The sequence below is a fragment of the Scleropages formosus genome, chromosome 2 (genome assembly GCF_900964775.1).
Source record: "Scleropages formosus chromosome 2, fSclFor1.1, whole genome shotgun sequence".
Taxonomy (NCBI): Eukaryota; Metazoa; Chordata; class Actinopteri; order Osteoglossiformes; family Osteoglossidae; genus Scleropages; species Scleropages formosus.
Window position 1 is genome coordinate 8,403,733 of NC_041807.1, and position 19,515 is coordinate 8,423,247.

The following is a 19,515-nucleotide window of genomic DNA, read 5'->3' on the forward strand; positions in this document are numbered from 1 at the left end:
TGTCTTTTTTTGTTGAACTCAACCGTCGATTGCCGCTTTACTGAAATCCATTAGCTATTCAACGATGCTTTGTTGATCTGGAAAAAAATCCAGATGTATAATAACTTTCAGGAATGGCTCTCCTAGTGGATGTGTACTTTGTCTTGTAAGCATTGATAGCGCATATGTATCCATACATCCATCCATTGTCAATAACTGCTTGTCCAGTGCAGGGTTATGGTGGTCCAGAGCCTATCTTGGAAACATAAGGTATGAGGCAAAGTATCGTTTAGAACCTGATGCCAGTCCATTGCAGAGCAATCACATAATTTAATCACATAACACACACACACATATATAGAGGCATCAAGATGTCTATAAGTTTGTTTTCAAAGCCACAATCGTTATTCAGTTTACTGTCCAAGTAACACTGGTTATCAGGTTTCACTGGTCCATCACTTTTTGAACAGCTCCCGTGTCAGTTTGGTAAAGTACAGGAAAGATTTTGGCGAATATTGTGTTATGTGAGGGTATATGAGAATCAGCGGCTTCCACAGTAAACCATAACAGAGCCCTTGACCTGACACTTTGAGTACCAATTATGACGTCGTCATGAGGATTTTGCATGGAAAGATGGTGCTGGCCTTGTACATTTCCTGTCACACACTTCAACCCCTCTTTGATCTTCATATAAACCAGATACCAGATTAGCAGGATTATTAATGTTAATGAGGTCAGTTCTTCTGTGTTCTCAGGAAATGTATTAGCAAATGTTACTGGTAAGATTTATGACCGTGACATTGCGATAGAGAAGTTACACATTCACAGAGTAAAGAATATTAAGGTCTTTGATAGGAACAGTCCTATAAAGAAAGACCACTTTTGAAGAAGGTGAACATTTACCTTAAATTTGCCTTTTTTTTTTTTTTTTTTGCTGAAATATGGCGAGTTTCTGATTTTGAAAAGATTGATATAAAGTACCAGCATTAAAGTGGCAGCTGGATTATTGGCTTCAGAGGAATTGGACCACTTCATAACTCTGTGTTTCCAGCATCTGCTCCATGGCTGCAGGTGAAGTCATCAAGGGCGTCAGCACTGTGGTCTCTGGACTTTGGCTTGGATTTTATCTCCGCCGTTATCGAGGGTGATTGCGTGTCAGGATGTAGGAATTTCTACAGCGTTGCCTGGAGATCAAAACAGAAAAACACATCAGTTTGACCCTATAACACGTGTCTTGACCTTGTGGAGGAAGTTCTGTTTTCACACCCAAGATGGCATGCAAGCCCTAATTTTATCCGTCTTATAGTTCGTTAACTTTTCTTCAAAGCGGCTTAAAATGTTAGGTTTGTACCCTAAGTTATTTAAAATTATTTACCCATTTATACAGCAGGATAAGTCTATAACTGCAACCGCTACGCCACCCGCTGTCCCAAGATGATTTTGGGAGAACCACTAGCCCAGAACATCTGGTTACTCCTGCATGTCAGAAAACATGTTTTCAGCATTGATTGTGTAAATCAGTGCTTATTGTTGTGTTTAATGCTTTGCAAACACCTGTTCAAAACGGCGTACGTAGGTTTCAGTAATTCCCTTTTTGTAAAGCTAGGTTCTTTTTTTATTATTTTTTATTAAAACTCCAGCAGTTCAGGTTGACCTCCTGTGACCAGGGTACCGCCTACTGATCTTTCAGTCTTTTGGAAAACAGTTCTCTTCTTTAACCACTATTCCACAATACCTGCTGTACAGCCTAACCTACTCATTTTTTTTTCCATCAACCTCCTCTCCCATGCAGGGTCACTGGGGTCCGGAGTGTCTCCTGGGAACATAGTGCTCTAGGCAGGGTACAACCTGGGTGGGATTCTGGTCCATTACAGAATAGTCACACACGTATTCAGTTCACAGGTACACACACACTCGCACACAGAGGGCAATCTGGAGTTACCAGTTCAACTGAAACACATGTTTTTGAACTGTGGGAAGAAACATGAGTACCAAGAGGAAACCCTGCTCAGTATAGATGGTTCTCAAGTTATGACCCATGCGGCTTATGACCGTCTGGACTTATGACATTAACTTTATTATTTTCCTGTTTGACCATAACGTCCCATGATGGCTATTCCATCTACTGTACAACAACATTGGCTGCATTTCTTATAAGGTTTTTATAGGGAGATCCCCATTACAGGTTAAGATTTTTTCTAAGATTCTTTTGTTCGGAGATAGAGCCCGCCATGCTGGCTCAGAGAGGAGCCACCCCCCCTAGGGCATGCTGTTGCGTTCAACAATCCTGACAGTCATCTGCTTTCCACGCAGCCGGCTAGATGCCAACCACATCACAGAGGTGCCAGAGAACAGCTTTGAGGGACTGCAGCAGCTGCGCCACCTGTGGCTGGATGACAACAACCTGGCCGAGGTTCCCGTGGAGCCGCTGAGCCACCTAGCCAACCTGCAGGCGCTGACGCTGGCCCTCAACCGCATCACCAGCGTTCCCGACCATGCCTTCGCCAACCTCTCCAGCCTGGTGGTGCTGTGAGTTCCTCACATGCTTATTCTGCACGCCGTCTTCGCTGCCAAGCCCTGACACGGCTTATGTATTTTCGCAAATTTACGAACTCATCGCGGTTATGCAGATATTCATCATCTTTGCCTTGAACAGCGCTACTGCCAGATAGGTATGGAAGCTAGTCTTGAATGTTGTCGCTGATCGGTTAACCATGTTGTCCGTGTCGCTGATCGGTTACCCATGTCTCTTGCAGGCATTTGCACAACAACAGGATCAGGGAGATTGGGAAGAACTCTTTCAGTGGACTGGACAACCTGGAAACCCTGTGAGTGTCTCTAGAGCCACAGCTCGAGGTCTTTGCTTTCTGTTCTTCTGATGTAAGACCAAAGTCTCTGGTGACTTTCAGATTTCTTACAGGGGCACATTGGTACAATTTTGAGAGATTTATAGGTAGTCCTCCGGCATGTGACTTATAACAACCCGGATTTGTGACAGCCATCCAATTAACATTATTATCGAATTTTCAAGTCCCGGTAATTGGTCGTAATATCTAATGCCAACCACTCCATCTGCTATACGATAAGATTGGCTGTCTGCACTGCCATAATATTAGCTGTTGTTTGGGTCTCAGTCAGCATTTGGGTGTCTAGCAGCAACTGCGTTTTCTTCACAATTTGTTTTTTCGCAGATTCCTTTCAAGTTCCTTTTATTTAAAACGCTAGCAAGCATGAACGTGAGTGTGCTGCTGGTGCTGCAAAGAAACGGCTGAAGACGACCGATTGAGATGTGAAAATGAAAATAGCAGCGTCTTGTGAAAATACGATGCTGTATTAAATATTATCGTCATTATTTTAACACGAAAAAGGTGTGAAATTTTTGGTGGAAAAATAAAACTCCCTGTTATACGATGTATCATTCTTACAAGTTAGTGGTTTATATATCCTTATGGTTCACATAATTTTCGACTTGCTACAAAGTTGGTTTTCAGCAGGGTTATCAGAACAAGAGCCTCGCTGTAAACCAAGGACCAGTAAAATGAGAAGCATTGCTTGGTGGATCCCTAAACTGTACGTAGGGAACGTTGACCACTCATTCCGAGAACAGCGCAAATGACACGTCCGTCTAACTATGGAGCGAATCATTGGTGACTTATACTGTAAGCTTGGTGATCATGTGTGCATGTATTCTAATGTACTGTATCGAACAGCATTGCTAGGGGAGCAGAAGGAGTAGGGGTTAGGGCTGATGCCTTCCACTTTTATGACCCTGGGTTCAATCCTACATCCTGCTATAGTACCCTTGATCAAGATACTTACCCTGAATTGCACCGGTAAACACTACCCAGCTACATAAATCGGTGAATCATTGCAAGCACATTAACGCTGCAAATCATTTAGAGGAAAATTGTCAGCTAAATGAATAAACGTAAATGTGTTGTATTAACGGTACAGTAAATACTGCCATCTGTTTTGCCTAAAAAAATGCATGGCGCTGAACTCAGTTAACGTAACCTGCACAATGTAATACATACAAAAACACTGTTCTTACACACTTTACAGCACTAACGTGTGCTCAGGATTTTTGATTGTCTGTTTCAAAAGTGATTTCTTTTTTTCTGGATTTTTTAAAATTTGTGATTCATGGAAAGGCCGTCAGCTAAAGAGGATCCACTGTATGGCTGTTCGGCCCGACAAAGATATGGGTTTTGCTCTGTTTTGAAAAGAGCAGCTCCCAAACTAGAGCAGGACGTTGTATCACCTTTCTGCTTTGGTTAGAGCCAAGACAAATAGCCTGTGCTCCCAATCGCCATCTAGTTTCCCCTTCCATTGCTCATTTCCTTCAGTATTACCAAGGATGAGCGGCCCGCTTTCCCCCCATGGCTCCCCCATGCATTTTAAAGACAAACGCTCCTTTTGGCTCTGAGCGCTTTTTTTTTTTTTTTTTTTTTTGAGACACAGAATGGTTCGATTGCGCTTGAACAATCAAATGAACGTCGTGCTCGTCCGGTTCTGTGAAAGCATGAGTTTATTCAAACCACTGTTGAGATGTATAAATATAATTTGTCAAGGGCAGCAGAGCAGCTGTCACCAGCAGGGTAATTGTGCAGTCTGGACAATTTCTTAAATGTAATTACTTTTTAATCTGGAAATGGTAACCTAATATGGGCTAAATGGTCTAATGGGATTATCAAAAGAGGAAATCGGCACACTTGACATATTCACATTGTGGCTCAACGTGCTGTGATCCAGGAGGAAAGAAAGTGAGTAAAAGTCATGCAAAGTGTGGAGTTGCCAACATTCCACGCAGGTGGGGCTCGCGAAGCGCTGCTGGGTTCGGACACTTGTGTGTTACGCACATCTGACTCCTCGCCAAGAATAGTAATTATTTTGTAACAGACACCAAAAGTAATTTACTGGCGCTGATTAAACTGTCACAATCGGGCTGCTCCTGTATTTGCTCACATCTATTAATAGTGATGCATGAGCCTTGTAAGTAGCCAGTAAAGCCAGGAAAGGACACCCAGCCTCAGAGGCATGCAGATAAACATAGGAGTGTCGCAGAGGGCTGTGACTTATATAGAATTAGAAATGGACAAATGGGTGGTGAAACTCTGGCTGCGCGGAGAACGTAAAATACACCGTTAGCCTTAAGGATGGACACGCAGAATGACTGAAGTTCCATGTTGCAAAATGAGCAGGGACTTTGAAATATTATAAAACATCGTATAGAAAATGGGCAATGATTCTGGGATGTCACAGGTAAGAACATCTAGTAATTTGATTTTTGTGAATTTTTTTTTTTTTTATTTTAAACTGCGTTGATTGCATTTAAGTACCTGTCCCGAGAGTACAACAGCAGAGCCCCGAGGTAAGAAGCCCGTGTTGTTCACATGTCACTCGGGTGTTCTTGTCAGCGTGGTTAAATTAAGTGTAGAGCTGTGGCTGGTTTCAGCACCAGATGACTGCACCTTTCCTTTGCGCCGCAGTTGCTCTCATGCAAGGGCAAGGAAAATGTGAAAGTCATCTCCCTTGACAAGATTATGTGTAAAATAAATAAGTTGCTTTCAGCACTGTTTGCCCTGAAGGAAAAGCAGCCGCACCTTTGATGCCCAAATCTGTTCAGCTTCACTCCCTGTTACCGATGACACCGAAAGGCCAGTATGTTTTTTATGGGACAGCTGACCCTCCGAACCCGTAGCCTCTCCCCCTGCGTGTTTCCCACGTGCTTAGATGCTCTGCTTGCGGAGGAATCCCGTTTTCAGCAGGGTATCTCCAGGGAGTGCTGCTCGGCAAGGTATCGGCAAGCAGAGCCAACGGCAGGCCTTGCCAGGGGCCATCTCTTGGGTTTCGCAGCGCTGCGTGAGCCTGCTGAAGCTTTTAGTGCATCAGTGCGAGTCCTCCGTACCTGTCCTTGCCATTGGTTAGTACCTGGCGGCCGTTTGTTTGCGATCGAGGAGTTGCCACGGCAGCATAACAGTAGCTGTCAGCCAGATGTGAAGCGGGGAGATGTTAAAGGGCCGGTGCAAATCCAGAGGCTCCGTCCCACTTTACCCTTGGCAAAACTCACCCGGCACGGTTGTGGTTCTAATCTTAACTTCAGTGCCTGTTGCTGAATCGTTATATACACGTGTCTTAACATATTTGTTCTTGGGAGTTGTCTGGAATCGCAAAAGTGTTAACAGATACGCTGGATGAAATGATAAGGCCATGCACAGAACAAATTCCCTTTTAGTTCTTCATCAGTCCCAAGACTGGAGAGGGAACAGCTATGGGGGGGGGGGGGGGTCAAAAGGCGTAATGAGTGAGAAATGACTGAGGGGTTTTCCTCTCCTCAGTGGGTTCCTCCCTCCCCAAGGGTTCGGGACACTGTCATTCCGGTAATTTCTGTTCTCTTTTGCAGGGATTTGAACTTTAACAACCTGGTGACGTTTCCCGAGGCCATCGAGGCACTGCCAAAGCTGAAGGAACTGTGAGTCTGCCACACATAGACACGCGCACACGGAGGCTGAAGGACGCAAATGCATTTTTAAAGAGCGAAATGGAAACGCAAGTTTTACTTGACAGCACTTTCGCAAATACTCCCGTAAGCGAGCGTGCCGGAGTTAGAAATGCAGAAGCCGAAGAAGACGCGTACGCCATTTGCAGGATCTGCCCTCTTTGTCCTCTGCTGATGGGCTGTGAAATTTGGCACAGGGGGTTGAGAGATTGATGAATTGTCCAGATGGGGCCCTGGGATTACCGCTCTCATCTCTGTTATTCTTCTATTCTGTTTGTATCTGAGCTGAGGACAGGAAAAGCTTTTAGCAGGAAGGAGAAAAATGAGGGCGGTGTTCATTTACAATGACACCGTGATCCCCCCCCCTGGCTTTGACCAGATGAAAAAAGGAGGTGTCTTGCGTGGAACTGGAAAAACATCTCGCTAATCAGTTCTGCGTTTATCGTAGGCAGGTGCTAAGCCTTTATGCATCTGCTGGGAGGAGATAGAGCTAAGAGAAGCGGGATGGATTTATATTTATCTCGGGTCCGAGTCTGCCCTTAACCTCCGCCCACAGTTCAGGGAACATTCCTCCTACACGTCCGTCCGAGCGCTCGGGAGGGTGTCTCCCTTAGCGACTCTTGACAGCATCTTTGCCCCCTCCGTTTAGTCCTGAGGGAAAGGCCAGGCACACAGCAGTGTGTTTTTTTCCACAGCATGATTCTTCGTGGAGAGGCTCAGCTAGCGTTGATTTATTGTGCGTGTGTGTGTTTTTTCACCTTTTTTTTTTTTTTTTCCCCCCCACGCTCCCCCCACCGCTCCAGTGGATTTCACAGCAACGGCATTGCAGTCATTCCTGAGAGGGCATTTCTCAGGAACACTCTGCTCCGCACCATGTAAGTGCATAAGGTGTTACTTCCACCACGCTCCTGTACACACCTGCCATCATGTGAACTCCTCCGTGGTTAGTTTTACGCTGTTTGGGTTAGACTTGCTGCAAGAGTTTTCAGTGGGCTAGGTGTGTGTTTGTTTAATTTAAAAATATGCAATAAATAGTATCCCAAAGAGAGCATTTTAAATATGCAAAGATATTTTGGAGCCGAGTTAATTTCATATATATTTCCATTAATTGATTTATTTGGCACTTCTCTCAAAACTGACTTAGTGTTAATCTGCCTACAGTTATGTCGATCAATTATTGACAATTTTGTATTTGTACAGCCGGGTAATTTTACTGGAGCAATTTAGGGTAAGTAGCTTGCTCAAGGGTGCCACAGCTGGTCCAAAGGCAGTAGTTCTAACCGCTGCACCGCGCTCGTGCCTTACACGCAGGGTTAATTATATGTGTTACAGCAGTTTCTTCAGCTTTTTGACACACTTTAAGAATCCGACGTGTTAAAGACCACCTGCTATAAAAATGTCCATAAACTGGCTAAAATCTAGCACTGTTTATTTCATTAAAACGTGGGCATTGGAAGTACAAAAAAGGGTGATGGAGGGAGTATAAACAGCAGGTAGATTGAGTCTTTTTCCCCCCCTCAATTAAAAGTATTATCAGAAAGGGTGGCTGTTCCACAGTCTGTTGTCCTGGGTATATCCAGGAAGAGCTGCAATCTCAGAAGTGGGTTTTTCCCCCCCCACACCCCACTTCCCTGCCTATTTCACACATCCTTCTTCCAGCTGCAGCTCCTATGCAAAGGCAACACAGGCACAACCCTGACCTTTACTCCTCTTCCCCATACATCTGTCTTCCAGCCATTTGTATGACAACCCTCTCTCCACCGTGGGCACGACTGCCTTCCAGAACCTGTCCGAGCTGCATTCCCTGTGAGTTTTCTGAGTGGATGCGCTGGTGGAAGGTGAAATTTTCTCAGCCTTTCTGCCTCTCCCAGTCTCAGGAATATTGACCATTCTGTTTTATCTTGTTATTAATAATATATTGGTATCGGTATGATGACTCCGATGTGATTCTGGGGTGATAGCTCGGAGCTCTTGGGCTGTGGTTTTGAACCTAGGTTAGTCTATGGATTTTGCATGCTTTCCCCATGTTCCTGAGGGTTTCCTCTCACAATCCAGGTGAATTGGTGACTCTGAATTGCCCTTAGTGTGTGGCTGTGAGTAAGAGCGTTACTTTGTTCTGTTACGTGGATGTTCGGTGGACAGTTCTAAGCGGCTTGGTGTGGCGCACATAGCATTGCAAGCTACGTGGACAACAGCATCAGCGAAGTGTAAGCTAATAAAACAATTATTTAATAACATAAGAGCAAAAATAATACCTGTATTTCTTCTTTATGGAATATTTGAAGTTTTTCTGGCTGATGGCAACACAAACGTTTCTACACAATAAATGTGGCTTCAGTTCTTTTCTCTTTGGGAAGGCGAACAAATACAATGGTGCTGCTGTGTAAGGAATTATGGCCTACATCGGTCGACCTCACTGTTCCGTCGCGTTGATTAGCTCGACGTGAAATATGGGCAAATGGATCCAGGTCTCTAAGGCACGCCAGGGTCGGTGGAAACGACTGAGCCAAAACGTCTCTTTCAGGATTCTGCGTGGGGCCAGCAAGATGGAGACCTTCCCCAGTCTGACTGGAACTGTGAACCTCGAGAGCCTGTAAGTGCACAGTAAACACAGTTCAGGATGAAACAGCAGTCCAAGATTACACAACACCCTCCCCTCCCTCCACCACAGAGAGGTTTAGCTATTGTGGAATGAGCCTAGAGTGAACACGAGGGCAGCTCGTCGCCCAACAGTCGCCGCCGTACATACAGGAGGAGTATGGACAGTGAGCCTCAGTGGGCAAGCTCACAGTACAGACACTTTTTGTCTTTCTGTTCCATTTAGCAGCACTGCATATTTGTCTTTTGGGGCTGACGTGTCTCTTTCTCCAAACAAAATTGTGATTTCAGGACCCTGACAGGGACAAAGATCAGCGCCATACCTGCCAGCCTTTGTGAAGAGCTCAGGTTACTGCGAACGCTGTAAGTTAACAGCACAGTGAACCGTGGCGCTGTAGTGTAGTACCTGCGGTGCTGCAGATTGGTGCTTGTGGAGCTCTAAACTGGAACATGTGGATTAACCTGTATGTTAACCATGGTAACTGGGAAGTAGCACTCTGCTTCCAGCTTTCTGTCAACAGTGTGCTCCAACTATACCCGTCTTGTCTTTTCAGAGACCTGTCTTACAACAAAATCAAGGAGCTCCCCAGATTCCAGGGCTGTTTCCATCTTGAGGAGATGTGAGTTTCACAGTTTTTCTCCTTTTAATTTTGTTGTTTGTGTTATGCACCGTCGCCTTTTTCCAAGCACGTAAGAGTATAAGTAAATCTGTGTATAGGCTGTGGTATACAGTACTAAAGCACTAAATGTATTTCACATATACAGCAAAGCGCTAACCCCAGCTGTAACATGGATTCGTATCTGATGGAGCTGCTTGATATCAGTGTGAGAAAGTGGCAAAGCCATTGAAGAAGAACAAAAATGGCCATTGCAGAATTAAAATGGAAAAAATTGCCATTGTACAGAATAGAATACCTCTTGTGGAAGAAAACTGGGTAACAGGCAAAAATGTCATTGTACATAATGCCCAGGAAAAAACCCAATGTATGAAACTAATGTATAATGTATTTTAATTTATTTTTTCCATCATATGTACCAGTACAGTAAAAAGATTGGTGTATTTTTTTCAGACCAACAACAACATTGTTGTTTATACATTTCCACTCATTTTTCCTTATGTCATTTACAATTTCAATAAATGATTCAATTCACTCTTCGACCCCTTTAGTGTTTCCAAGCTGCCTTTTGAACGCTTTCTTGCCAATTCCTTCTGGTCTATAAACGATACCGTTGCACCGTGCTGCATCTGAGATATGGCGACCTGCTAAAGCCTACCTTGCGCAACGCGAATGTAGCTGGGCAAGACGGCCTGTGCGAAAGAAGACCGGGTTGGAAATGGCACGCGTCAGTAGGAACGATGGAGCGTTTTCCTTGCCGGTGAACCGTGTCACAGTTGATGCTGAAATAGTGATCCATTCTAGGGGCCAGTGTCAAGAAGGGGGGAGCATCTCTTCCCATCACTTCCCCACATCCTTGTCAGCGATAGCCTCCAGCTTTGGCACATTTACCCTTCTGTTTGCCTTTCGCTAATGCTTCCCCTTGTGTTGCCCGTGTTTCCGTAGAAACCTGCAACACAACCGCATCCAGCAGATCCGTGGGGACACCTTTCAAGGCCTGGCTTCCCTGCACATCCTGTGAGTCCGTGTGTCTTTTTTCCACCTCGATTACCTTATGCTAAAAATACCGCACTCTTTAGGTGGATGCGGAGCATCGGCCGGAAAGGCTCATGTGACGGTGCCAGGGAAAGCAGCGCTGCCCGTTAGACAGGCCTCTGGCTGTGGGATCGTTTAGGGCAGGATGATGGAACAGTCTGAAGTCTTAAAGGATCATGTATGTGTGTCTTGAGTGTACTAGAGGCCAGATGCAAGGGGGGGGGGGACAGCTATCAGCTTTTTTTTAATTATTATTTCAGTAAACATTTTAGTTTATTGGTTTTCTCACTTGAAACTCTGATGGTGTAAACAGCAAAGTATTTACCCTAAATTGCTGCCAGTATGGTCACCAGGTGGCTTAGTGGTTAGCACTGTTGCCATGCAGTCAAAGGCGCTGGGTTCAAATCCCACCTCCTGCTGTTCTACCCTTGATTGAGGTACTTACCCTGAATTTATACACTAAAATTATCGAGTGTTTAAAAGGGTAAATAACTGTACTTTGTCATTGTAAGTCAGTTTGGAACAGAGTGTTAGCTAAATGAATAAATGTAAATAACATTTCAGTTATTAAATAACTGCAAGCATTTGTTTTATCCAAGCTTCAGTTACCCTGAATAATTTCTTAATCACATTGCTTAATATGGCATTTACTTTTATTCATTAACCATCTTTAGAAACTTTTGAAATAGGAAGCTAAATTTTCTTTGGACATTTAAACTCACTAACAAGCAACTAGGCAGTTACCCCGATTATTTTTATAATAAATGCAGCAATGGAGATGATTTTCTACTAAATATTTTTGTATTTCCTCACGGTGCTACTTTTATTAAAGATTTTCTTGTTTTCTTCGCTGTTTGTGTATGAAAAGGACATAAATACTCAGGTCTGATCGCTGATTTTCTCTTCATCTGTCAGACCAATGCAATGTATAGCGACATCCGTACTTAGTCCATAAACTACTGAATCATCTCTCGTTTTTCTGGCAGTGGCAGTCAGGGATTTTGCATGTGGTTGGTGCTATTATGAGGAAAGTAAAAATAAAAAAAGTACACCAAAAATTCCCTGTTTGTTGTGACATCAACTATTTTTAATGTATAATACAATCCAGGCCTTGAAGTCACCATGTGTCTCTTTTTTTTTTTATTGACAGAGATCTCAGTAAAAATGAGATCAAATCAATCGACAAAGGAGCCTTCTCCTCTCTGGTGGCTCTGACCAGTCTGTGAGTAACCATTAATGTCCAGTAACAGACAACGTTTCACTCTGTGTTGCGTCTCAGAAACGACAAAGGGGTGTTTTGGGATTACTTACAAGCTAACGTAACCTCCAGTTTTTGACTTAACTGAAGTTTGAATTGGTAACAAATTAACTTACTGAAGCGAAGGAGACCAAGGCCAAACATTGCCAGTTCCAAGATCACCGTTTTCTGTGGCTTCGCACGTACGGCCATGGACCTGCCGCCGCCGCTGTTTTTTTGCTGCGGTAAAGGGCTAACAAACAGTTCAGTGAAGCCAGCCCATCTACAGTGATATCTGAGCAGCAAATAGCACTGCTACTTTGGTAAGACTGATACTTTTAGCTGGAAAAATGTATCTGAATTCGAGACGAGTCAAAACAAATAGAAGAAACCCTCAAGAGCGTCAGCCAAAGCGCCGAAGGCTCCTTCTCCGTTACTACTTACGGCAAAGTTGAAAAACCTTCTCTGCAGCTGTAATTTTGGCAGAAACGATGCTTTATAAGAAAGCGGTCGGTGCAATAGAGTTTTATTATCAAAATAATATAGTACGCCAGTGGATAGGTGACGCGTCCCTTAATATTGCTGGCCGCACGATACTTAACTTGAAACAAGCAGGTCGGCTCACGCTGCAGTTGAGTCAACAGAAATTAGCGTTTTGCTCTGCAAAAAACACATGCTAAACCTTAAAACATGCTCGGTGCGTTCAGAGTGCGCATGTTTCTGTTCCGTGTGCGTTTCAGGGACCTGAGCGTGAACGCCCTTACCAGTGTGCCCACCACAGGCCTCAGGGCACTGCACCAGCTCCGACTCTCTGCAAACCTGGACCTGAAAGGCACCCTGGAGCCCAGAAGCCTGCCCAAACTCAGGTTATAAGACCCCACTCACTCACTGGGTTGTTAAGAGTATCGTGCTGTGGAGGAGGGGCAAAAGCCTCCAGTCCATCCAGGCCTCGTAAGCTGCCCAGAGGCCGCCTGCGGTCCAACGTGTTCCTTGCGGCTGCTAACGAGCTTGGGTCTGGCCTCCGCTCGGAGAATCCGCTCTCCACACTGAACTGAGGCTGCAGAACCCACAACCACCAGGGACCTCGGCTCGCACTTTCAAACACACAGTCGCCCATTCAGCCTTTTGCTGTTTGCATGTGGTTCCCTGTGAGATTGGAGCAGAACCACTCTCCTTACATCTGACTTGATCCACTGACTCTTTCCTTTATATGTTTATGTCCCACAGGACAATATCTGTTCCATATGCTTACCAATGCTGTGCCTTTGCTGGATGTGATACCATCATGAGTTCATCGGGGGACAGTGAAAGAAAAATGGACACAAGCAGCAAAGGCGCTGGTGAGAACCCTCTCTCACTCACTTCTGTTTTTGCTGCACTTATTTGTCTGACAGCATAAACTTTCTCCCTGGTCAGCTCAAGTTCTACATCCTGTGCTTTGCAGTGAACAGGCAATTGTTATCTGTTGCAGGTGAGGAAGTGGCGGGGGAGAGGATTCATCTTGCAGTCCACTGTCTGCCTTCCCCAGGTGAGCAACGCAAGAGCCGATATGCATCTGCAGGGAACTAGGTGGTTTCCGAAAGGGTGTTCTGACGTGGAAAATGAGTCTCTCTCTCCTTGTAGGAGCCTTCAAACCGTGCGAGTTCCTGCTGGGCAGTTGGATGATCCGGCTCACGGTGTGGTTCATCTGCTTGGTTGCGCTGGCAGCCAACGCTGTGGTCCTGGCAGCGACCTTCTGTCCCGGTGGAGCTCTGTGTCCAGCTGCGCTGCTCATGGGGCTTCTGGCTGCATCCAACTTGCTGCTGGGCATCTACGTGGGCTCGCTAGCTGTGCTGGATGCCGTCACGTGGGGTGCCTTCGCCCAGTTCGGAGTGTGGTGGGAGACGGGCCCGAGCTGCCGGGCGATGGGCCTGCTGGCCGTCTTCTCCTCCGAGGCATCGGTGCTCTTCCTGGCACTGGCCACGGTGGAGCGCAGCATAGCCGTACACCTTGTGTTGAAGAAAGGGGAGGAGCTTGAGCGGCAGCAGGGGCGGGGCTGGGGGCGTTTTTGCCTGGCCGCCACTCTGCTGACGTTCCTGGCTGCCGGGACTGCCTGCCTGCCACTCTTTCACGTGGGCGAGTTCTCGTCCTCACCACTCTGCCTGCCCTTCTCCACCGGGGAAAGCTCCTCGCTGGACTTAACCGTTGCGTTAGTGCTGCTCAACTCCCTGGCGTACCTGCTGATGGCCGTGGTGTATACACACCTGTACTGTGGGCTAGGCAAAGCCCACCTGATGGAGCCCCTGCAGGCTGCAGCAGTCAGACATGTGGCCTGGCTCATCTTCACCAACTGCCTCTTCTTCTGCCCAGTGGCAGCCTTCTCCTTCACGCCGCTTCTCACCGGCATCGCCAACAACCCCGAGATTATGAAGTCCGTCACGCTCATATTGTTCCCGCTGCCTGCCTGCCTCAACCCTGTGCTCTACATATTTTTCAATCCCCGCTTCAGGGAAGACTGGCGACGGCTGCGCAGCTGCCGCTCGAGGAGGGCTGGGGCTGCCAGGGTAGGCATCCCGGACGGGGACATCAGCCCAGAGATGAGCGGCGACTGTACTACGTACTCGCAGCTCCGGGCTGGTCTGGCTCTGTGTGACTGCTGCGAGCCTGTGGTTCTCACAACACCCTCCATATGCAAACACTTGGTCCGATCGCACAGTTGCCCCGCCTTGGCTGGAGTGCCCCCACGTTGCTCACGGGCCGAGAGCTACTGGGCAGACTGCGGCACCCCCTCAGCGCAGTCGGAGTACGCCGACGAAGGAGACTCCTTTGTGTCCGACAGCTCGGATCAGATCCAAGCATGCGGCCGAGCTTGCTTTTACCAGAGCCGCGGTTTCCCTCTCGTCCACTACTCCTACAACATCCCGTGCGTTAAAGACTGACGCGAGAGCAAGTGTGAACATTGCATTGCTAAATGTTTACAGGCTCCCTCTCCACAAACCCATTCAGGAAGAGATGCTGCAAGCTCTGTACGACTGGAGCTGCGCCCAAGAGGGATATGGCAACACATCACACTTCGAGCCATGGGTCTATTACCTTTTTCCCTTGTGTGTAGAAAAATTATTCCAGAAATTCAGATTGAAATGCATGGAGTTTGTAGAAGAGAAAATGGTGTACAGCAGGTTCCCGCTTCCAGCTGTATGGACAGGACCTCTCTACAGGACAACTTATCCAGTGTAATTCATGTAGATTTTTGATGATTCTCTTGCATTTTGTAGCAGAAATAATTCTGTCCTCTGTGGCCAATATGATTTGGGTGGAAAAAGACTGCAAGGAGATCGGTCTTAAAAGGGAGGGGTTTGTCTGTAAATGAACATGTAATAAGTACTAAAAATTTATTTTACTAGATGTATGGAACTCTGAGCAGTTTGTCTACAGGAAAGTGCAGGACACTTGGAAATGTTTGATCGCTTCTCAAATCGGGTCAAGCAAACTGGCTTTAAGCACGGTTTCCTTATCACCAGCACTAATGGTGCGAAGCAGCAGGTCACAATCTGCATGTGGGCAGAAAAGGCCGATGGGCATTTCCTGCCTCGTTTGAAGGTTTTGCGTGCAGCACCAGGGAACGCAGGAGCGGGATCACAGTTCTCTTGCAATGTTGTGGTATTTTGGCTGCATTTTCCTTTGTTCCTTAAGGTGATGTATGTCACCTCTTACACTAACCTTCATTATTTCTCAGCCACCTTTAGCAAGACAGGTTTTTTACTCTTCATGTCAAAGACCATATGTTTTGGTCCATAACAAGGTGGTGAGAAGTGGTGGAGGAAAACGTCACAGCACAGGTGGATAGAGGTCGATGGAGGGAGCTGGTGTGAACGTCGTCACAATCTGAACTGCTCACCCGTATTCTGATTTTAAAATCTTTCTCCATTCAGCTCTGAAATTTGTCTGCGTTAAAAGCACAAAACCAATAGTTTTTGGTGTACCGAAGCTTACGTATCTGCTCATGGTCTGCTGCCATAATATACCTGACATTCAAAGAAGCATTTACCTCAGGCTGCAACAACATGGAGTGTTTAGTAAAGCAAGGGTGCATTTTCCAGAATATCCTTGTTTGCCAAATATCAGGAGTGTCCCAGAAGCTCATCGCAAATCTTTCTGCAGATGTCATTAAGCAGTGTGTGGAAGAACATGTGTGTGTTTCCATATCCTTTTATGGGCTATATGTGTGCAGAAAGGCGCAGGTCACCAAGTCGCAACTCTGTGGACGTGGCACATCAACTGCCTTAATATAGCCAGAATTTGCGTGGTGGCGCTAAAATGTGGCAGCCTCCTTTGGTCATGTATCACCAATTGCTTTTGTAATGTGACTGCAGAGGGCACTGAGGGTCCCCACTGTACAACACTATGGACTGGAAAAGTATCTTATGGCACTGCATAGAGCTAAACTGTTTCCCAGAGTAAATAACAGGAAGCATTTTTAATGTGGACAGAGCCTCTAATTCTAAATATTATTCAGAAGCTAGCCCAAGACCCCCAAGTGCTTTTTTTAAAAAAGCAAAAAAAAAAAAGCAAAAAAACCCACCTCTGTATCTACATTACAATAATGGCAAAGTGCATCCAGGAGTATCAGGAGGCAATAACACCTTTTGTTATTACTATAGTAAAGTGTATGCTACTGTATGAGAAAAGTACTGGTACAGTATTTTCTTCAAAAACACCTTTTATTAAAGCAATTAAAATAACGTTTTAAGCGGCCATTTTTAATAAAAAATATTAAACTACATTGTGTCACTGAATTGACTGTAAAGGGATTCATCTGCGAGTCCAGCGTGGTACCAGTAGGACTAAGGTCGTGTATAAGAGCCATGTTCACACATGAGGTGCGACGGATCTCCATCTCGGTGCATATAGCGCAGAGCCTTTGAGGGGAGGATGCGAAGGACGTCATTGGCCAGCAGGTGGCAGTAGGGTATCTTGTACCACAAGAAGAGACGTTACCAACCAAGCCGTGCAAAACAGTTGCGTTCGTTTACCTCACCATCCTGGCATTCTTGCAGAAACATTGTGCCTTTTGCCACCTAGTCATTTTCAAAACTTTTGGCGGCAGTCTTTGCGTCCCATAGTCTGCGCGATATAAAGTGGCTAGAATGTAGCATTCATTCCATCATTAATATACTGTATATTCAACGTTTTAGGGGCCGGGGGGGGGGACTGTAACTGCTCACTGACGTGAAAATAGCAGGATCATAATAAGCTTGCCTGTCTTTTTTATATCACGATAAACATTGTATGACTTTAGAGAGAAGAAAAAAAAAAAATAAAGAAATACATACTATAGGCTACGGATCGAAATTGCACCCGTTCTCAGTCCTCAGGAAAACGGGACAGTCCGACGGCCGTTTGCAGCTCGGCGGACACAAACGGCCCCCTACACACATTGGCTGTGTAAAGCTGTTGTAAACTCTTCCACGGAGACTAATGAGTGGAACAGAACGCGTTTGCCCACCGCGTTAGCTACCTCTTCAGCTGTAGCAGCTCTTGTCTTGGCGAAGCGAAGGTGTTTGAAATCATGTCCGCTTCACACACACATGATGTACGTGTTCGCCGCCTTTTCAAACCTGTCTTGTACGCAAGTCTCATTTTAACATTGTCACTCACACGCGTGTCGGCTGTGGGAGGAAATTAAGTACTGTATACATACTGTCTTTTTTTGTAAACCAAACTGTTATATAAAGTGCTTTAAAGGGACCGTGTTTCACCTCATTCTTGTCTTGTGCAACATCATCATCGTGCCGCCGGTTCTTACTAGAGGCGCCCTCGCGCTGTCTGCGCACGCGCTTCTCAGATCGGAGCCCTGGAGTCCGTAGGTCGTCGATTCGAATCCCACTCTAGCTCGTGTGCCTTTGATCAAGGTACTGACCTACCCTGTAATGAGCTCTGGTTGGGGGACTAGGGCTACGACAACTGAAACCATTTCGGAAAAGAGAGACAGCCGAATGAAGGAACTGGGATACTGTTAACTTAAATGCGTGTGGGATTTTACCTACAGTACTGAGTAGTACAAGCAAGTATGTAGAAACACACAAAGCTGCACGGGGAAAAACGAACATGAGCGATACCAAAGAGAAACTACAAAACAAGTCTAACTGGTGATGGAGCGCATTCTACCTAAATCATGAAAACAAAACACAAGATTAGGGAACCTCTTCATGCACCACTAACCTAGACTGAAACACGAGGGGTGGCGCTCGCCCCTAACCCACTGGTCTACACTGAACTCGAGGTGTGTCTCACTTGGTCGGTGTTCTTACCTGTTCGCGCCCCCTCTAAGATTTACAAAGTCACAGTGGCCACAAACAGTATCGCAGTCGTGAAGCGGGAACCGGAGTAACGACACCGCTCAACTAACTGAAATCGAGCTACAAATCGCCGCCGAGTTTCGTTTTCTAGGGGTTTTAAACTTGCCGCGGGGGATCTGATTGGCTGGCGGTGACTGTGACGTCATGGCGGGGCATGACGAAGGAGTGATGGACCAGTGACGACTGAGGTGTTTGTACAGAGCGTGAAAGGGGGGGCGAGACACACAAACAAGGTGTGTAGCAGCCAAGAATCCGATACAGTATAAATGGCTAAAACATTGCACAGATTATTAACATTGTAAGTCACCTTGGATGAAGGTGACGGCTAAAGCGATGATGAGCGGGTCCTGCACGGTAACTGGAGTTCGTACCCCGAACACAGTATGTGTGTAGTGCAGGGGCTCTGCTTTGTACCGTGCTCCCTATTACTCTCCTGCTGTTGCTCCTTGTGAAGTAGCAGGCCATCTCTTCAGGTGCTCCTTGAGGGAAAGGGGCACGAGAAGAGAAGAGAAGAATCCATGGGAGAGGCTGCTTGCTCCTTGTTTAGGTGACGGTGCTCTGGGAGCTTTAGCAGAGCAACCTGACATCCTTTCCCGCTGAGCACATGTCCTGCGAACGCTGACAAGTCGTGACCCAATCCTTATCAGTCCTTGGTTTGGGGTGGTCAACTGCCTATCCCAGAAGCACAGAGTGCGAGGTCGGGGTACCCCCATCACAAGCCTATCACACACCGAGAGCAATTTAATCACCACTTCACCCGAAACACTTGTCTTTACGCTGTGGCAGGAAACAGGAGCACCCAGAGAAACATAAAAGACACATACGCACAAAGGGAGAGCTCCATACAAGCTGAAGAGGTCTGAGGTACGAGTTCCACCCTCTACACTGCCAGTTCCCCCCAGAACATGTCCTAATGAAAAATGTTATAATTACTCATTTACATTGATTCATTTAGCAGATGTACTTCACTCATAAGAATCAGCTTTAAAAAGCATAATGCAATTCTCTATGCAATATTTACCTGTGATTTTTACCCTTTTTCACCATTTCACTCTTTCTGCCACTGAGATGCTGAGGGAGGTATCTGGGGGTATCATGAGCTGCCAGAACGTCGCATTCAAAAGTTTTTCCAGCCCAGAACTCTAATTTTTGCAGTTTTCCCAGCAAAAAATATCAGAATGCTATGCAAAATGCTTTCTTTTTTAAAAATGA

At 45.9% G+C, this 19,515-nt stretch overlaps 1 protein-coding gene and 1 long non-coding RNA gene across 3 annotated transcripts in view; one reads left to right on the forward strand and one right to left on the reverse strand.

Annotated features, from left to right (window-relative positions):
* The window catches only part of LOC108940035 (leucine-rich repeat-containing G-protein coupled receptor 4-like), a 49,104-nt gene extending 31,441 nt beyond the window's left edge, over positions 1–17,663 (forward strand). The window contains exons 5-18 of one of the 2 annotated variants that reach the window (XM_029246461.1): positions 2,293–2,508; positions 2,736–2,807; positions 6,383–6,451; positions 7,282–7,353; positions 8,213–8,284; positions 9,003–9,071; positions 9,368–9,439; positions 9,631–9,696; positions 10,639–10,710; positions 11,879–11,950; positions 12,706–12,831; positions 13,193–13,305; positions 13,437–13,493; positions 13,589–17,662. In XM_029246461.1, the coding sequence (XP_029102294.1) occupies positions 2,293–2,508; positions 2,736–2,807; positions 6,383–6,451; positions 7,282–7,353; positions 8,213–8,284; positions 9,003–9,071; positions 9,368–9,439; positions 9,631–9,696; positions 10,639–10,710; positions 11,879–11,950; positions 12,706–12,831; positions 13,193–13,305; positions 13,437–13,493; positions 13,589–14,883 (2,443 nt within the window). In that variant the 3' untranslated portion in view covers positions 14,884–17,662. Of the gene's footprint in view, positions 1–2,292; positions 2,509–2,735; positions 2,808–6,382; positions 6,452–7,281; positions 7,354–8,212; positions 8,285–9,002; positions 9,072–9,367; positions 9,440–9,630; positions 9,697–10,638; positions 10,711–11,878; positions 11,951–12,705; positions 12,832–13,192; positions 13,306–13,436; positions 13,494–13,588 lie in introns of both variants that reach the window. The other variant, XM_018761824.2, reaches the window with a different exon arrangement.
* Positions 895–8,994, reverse strand: LOC114909174 (uncharacterized). Its single transcript, XR_003797152.1, has 2 exons — positions 8,881–8,994; positions 895–1,163 (listed from the first exon to the last, which is right to left on the reverse strand). It is a non-coding gene; the product is annotated as an uncharacterized LOC114909174 (long non-coding RNA).
* Positions 17,664–19,515: the final 1,852 nt, after the last annotated feature.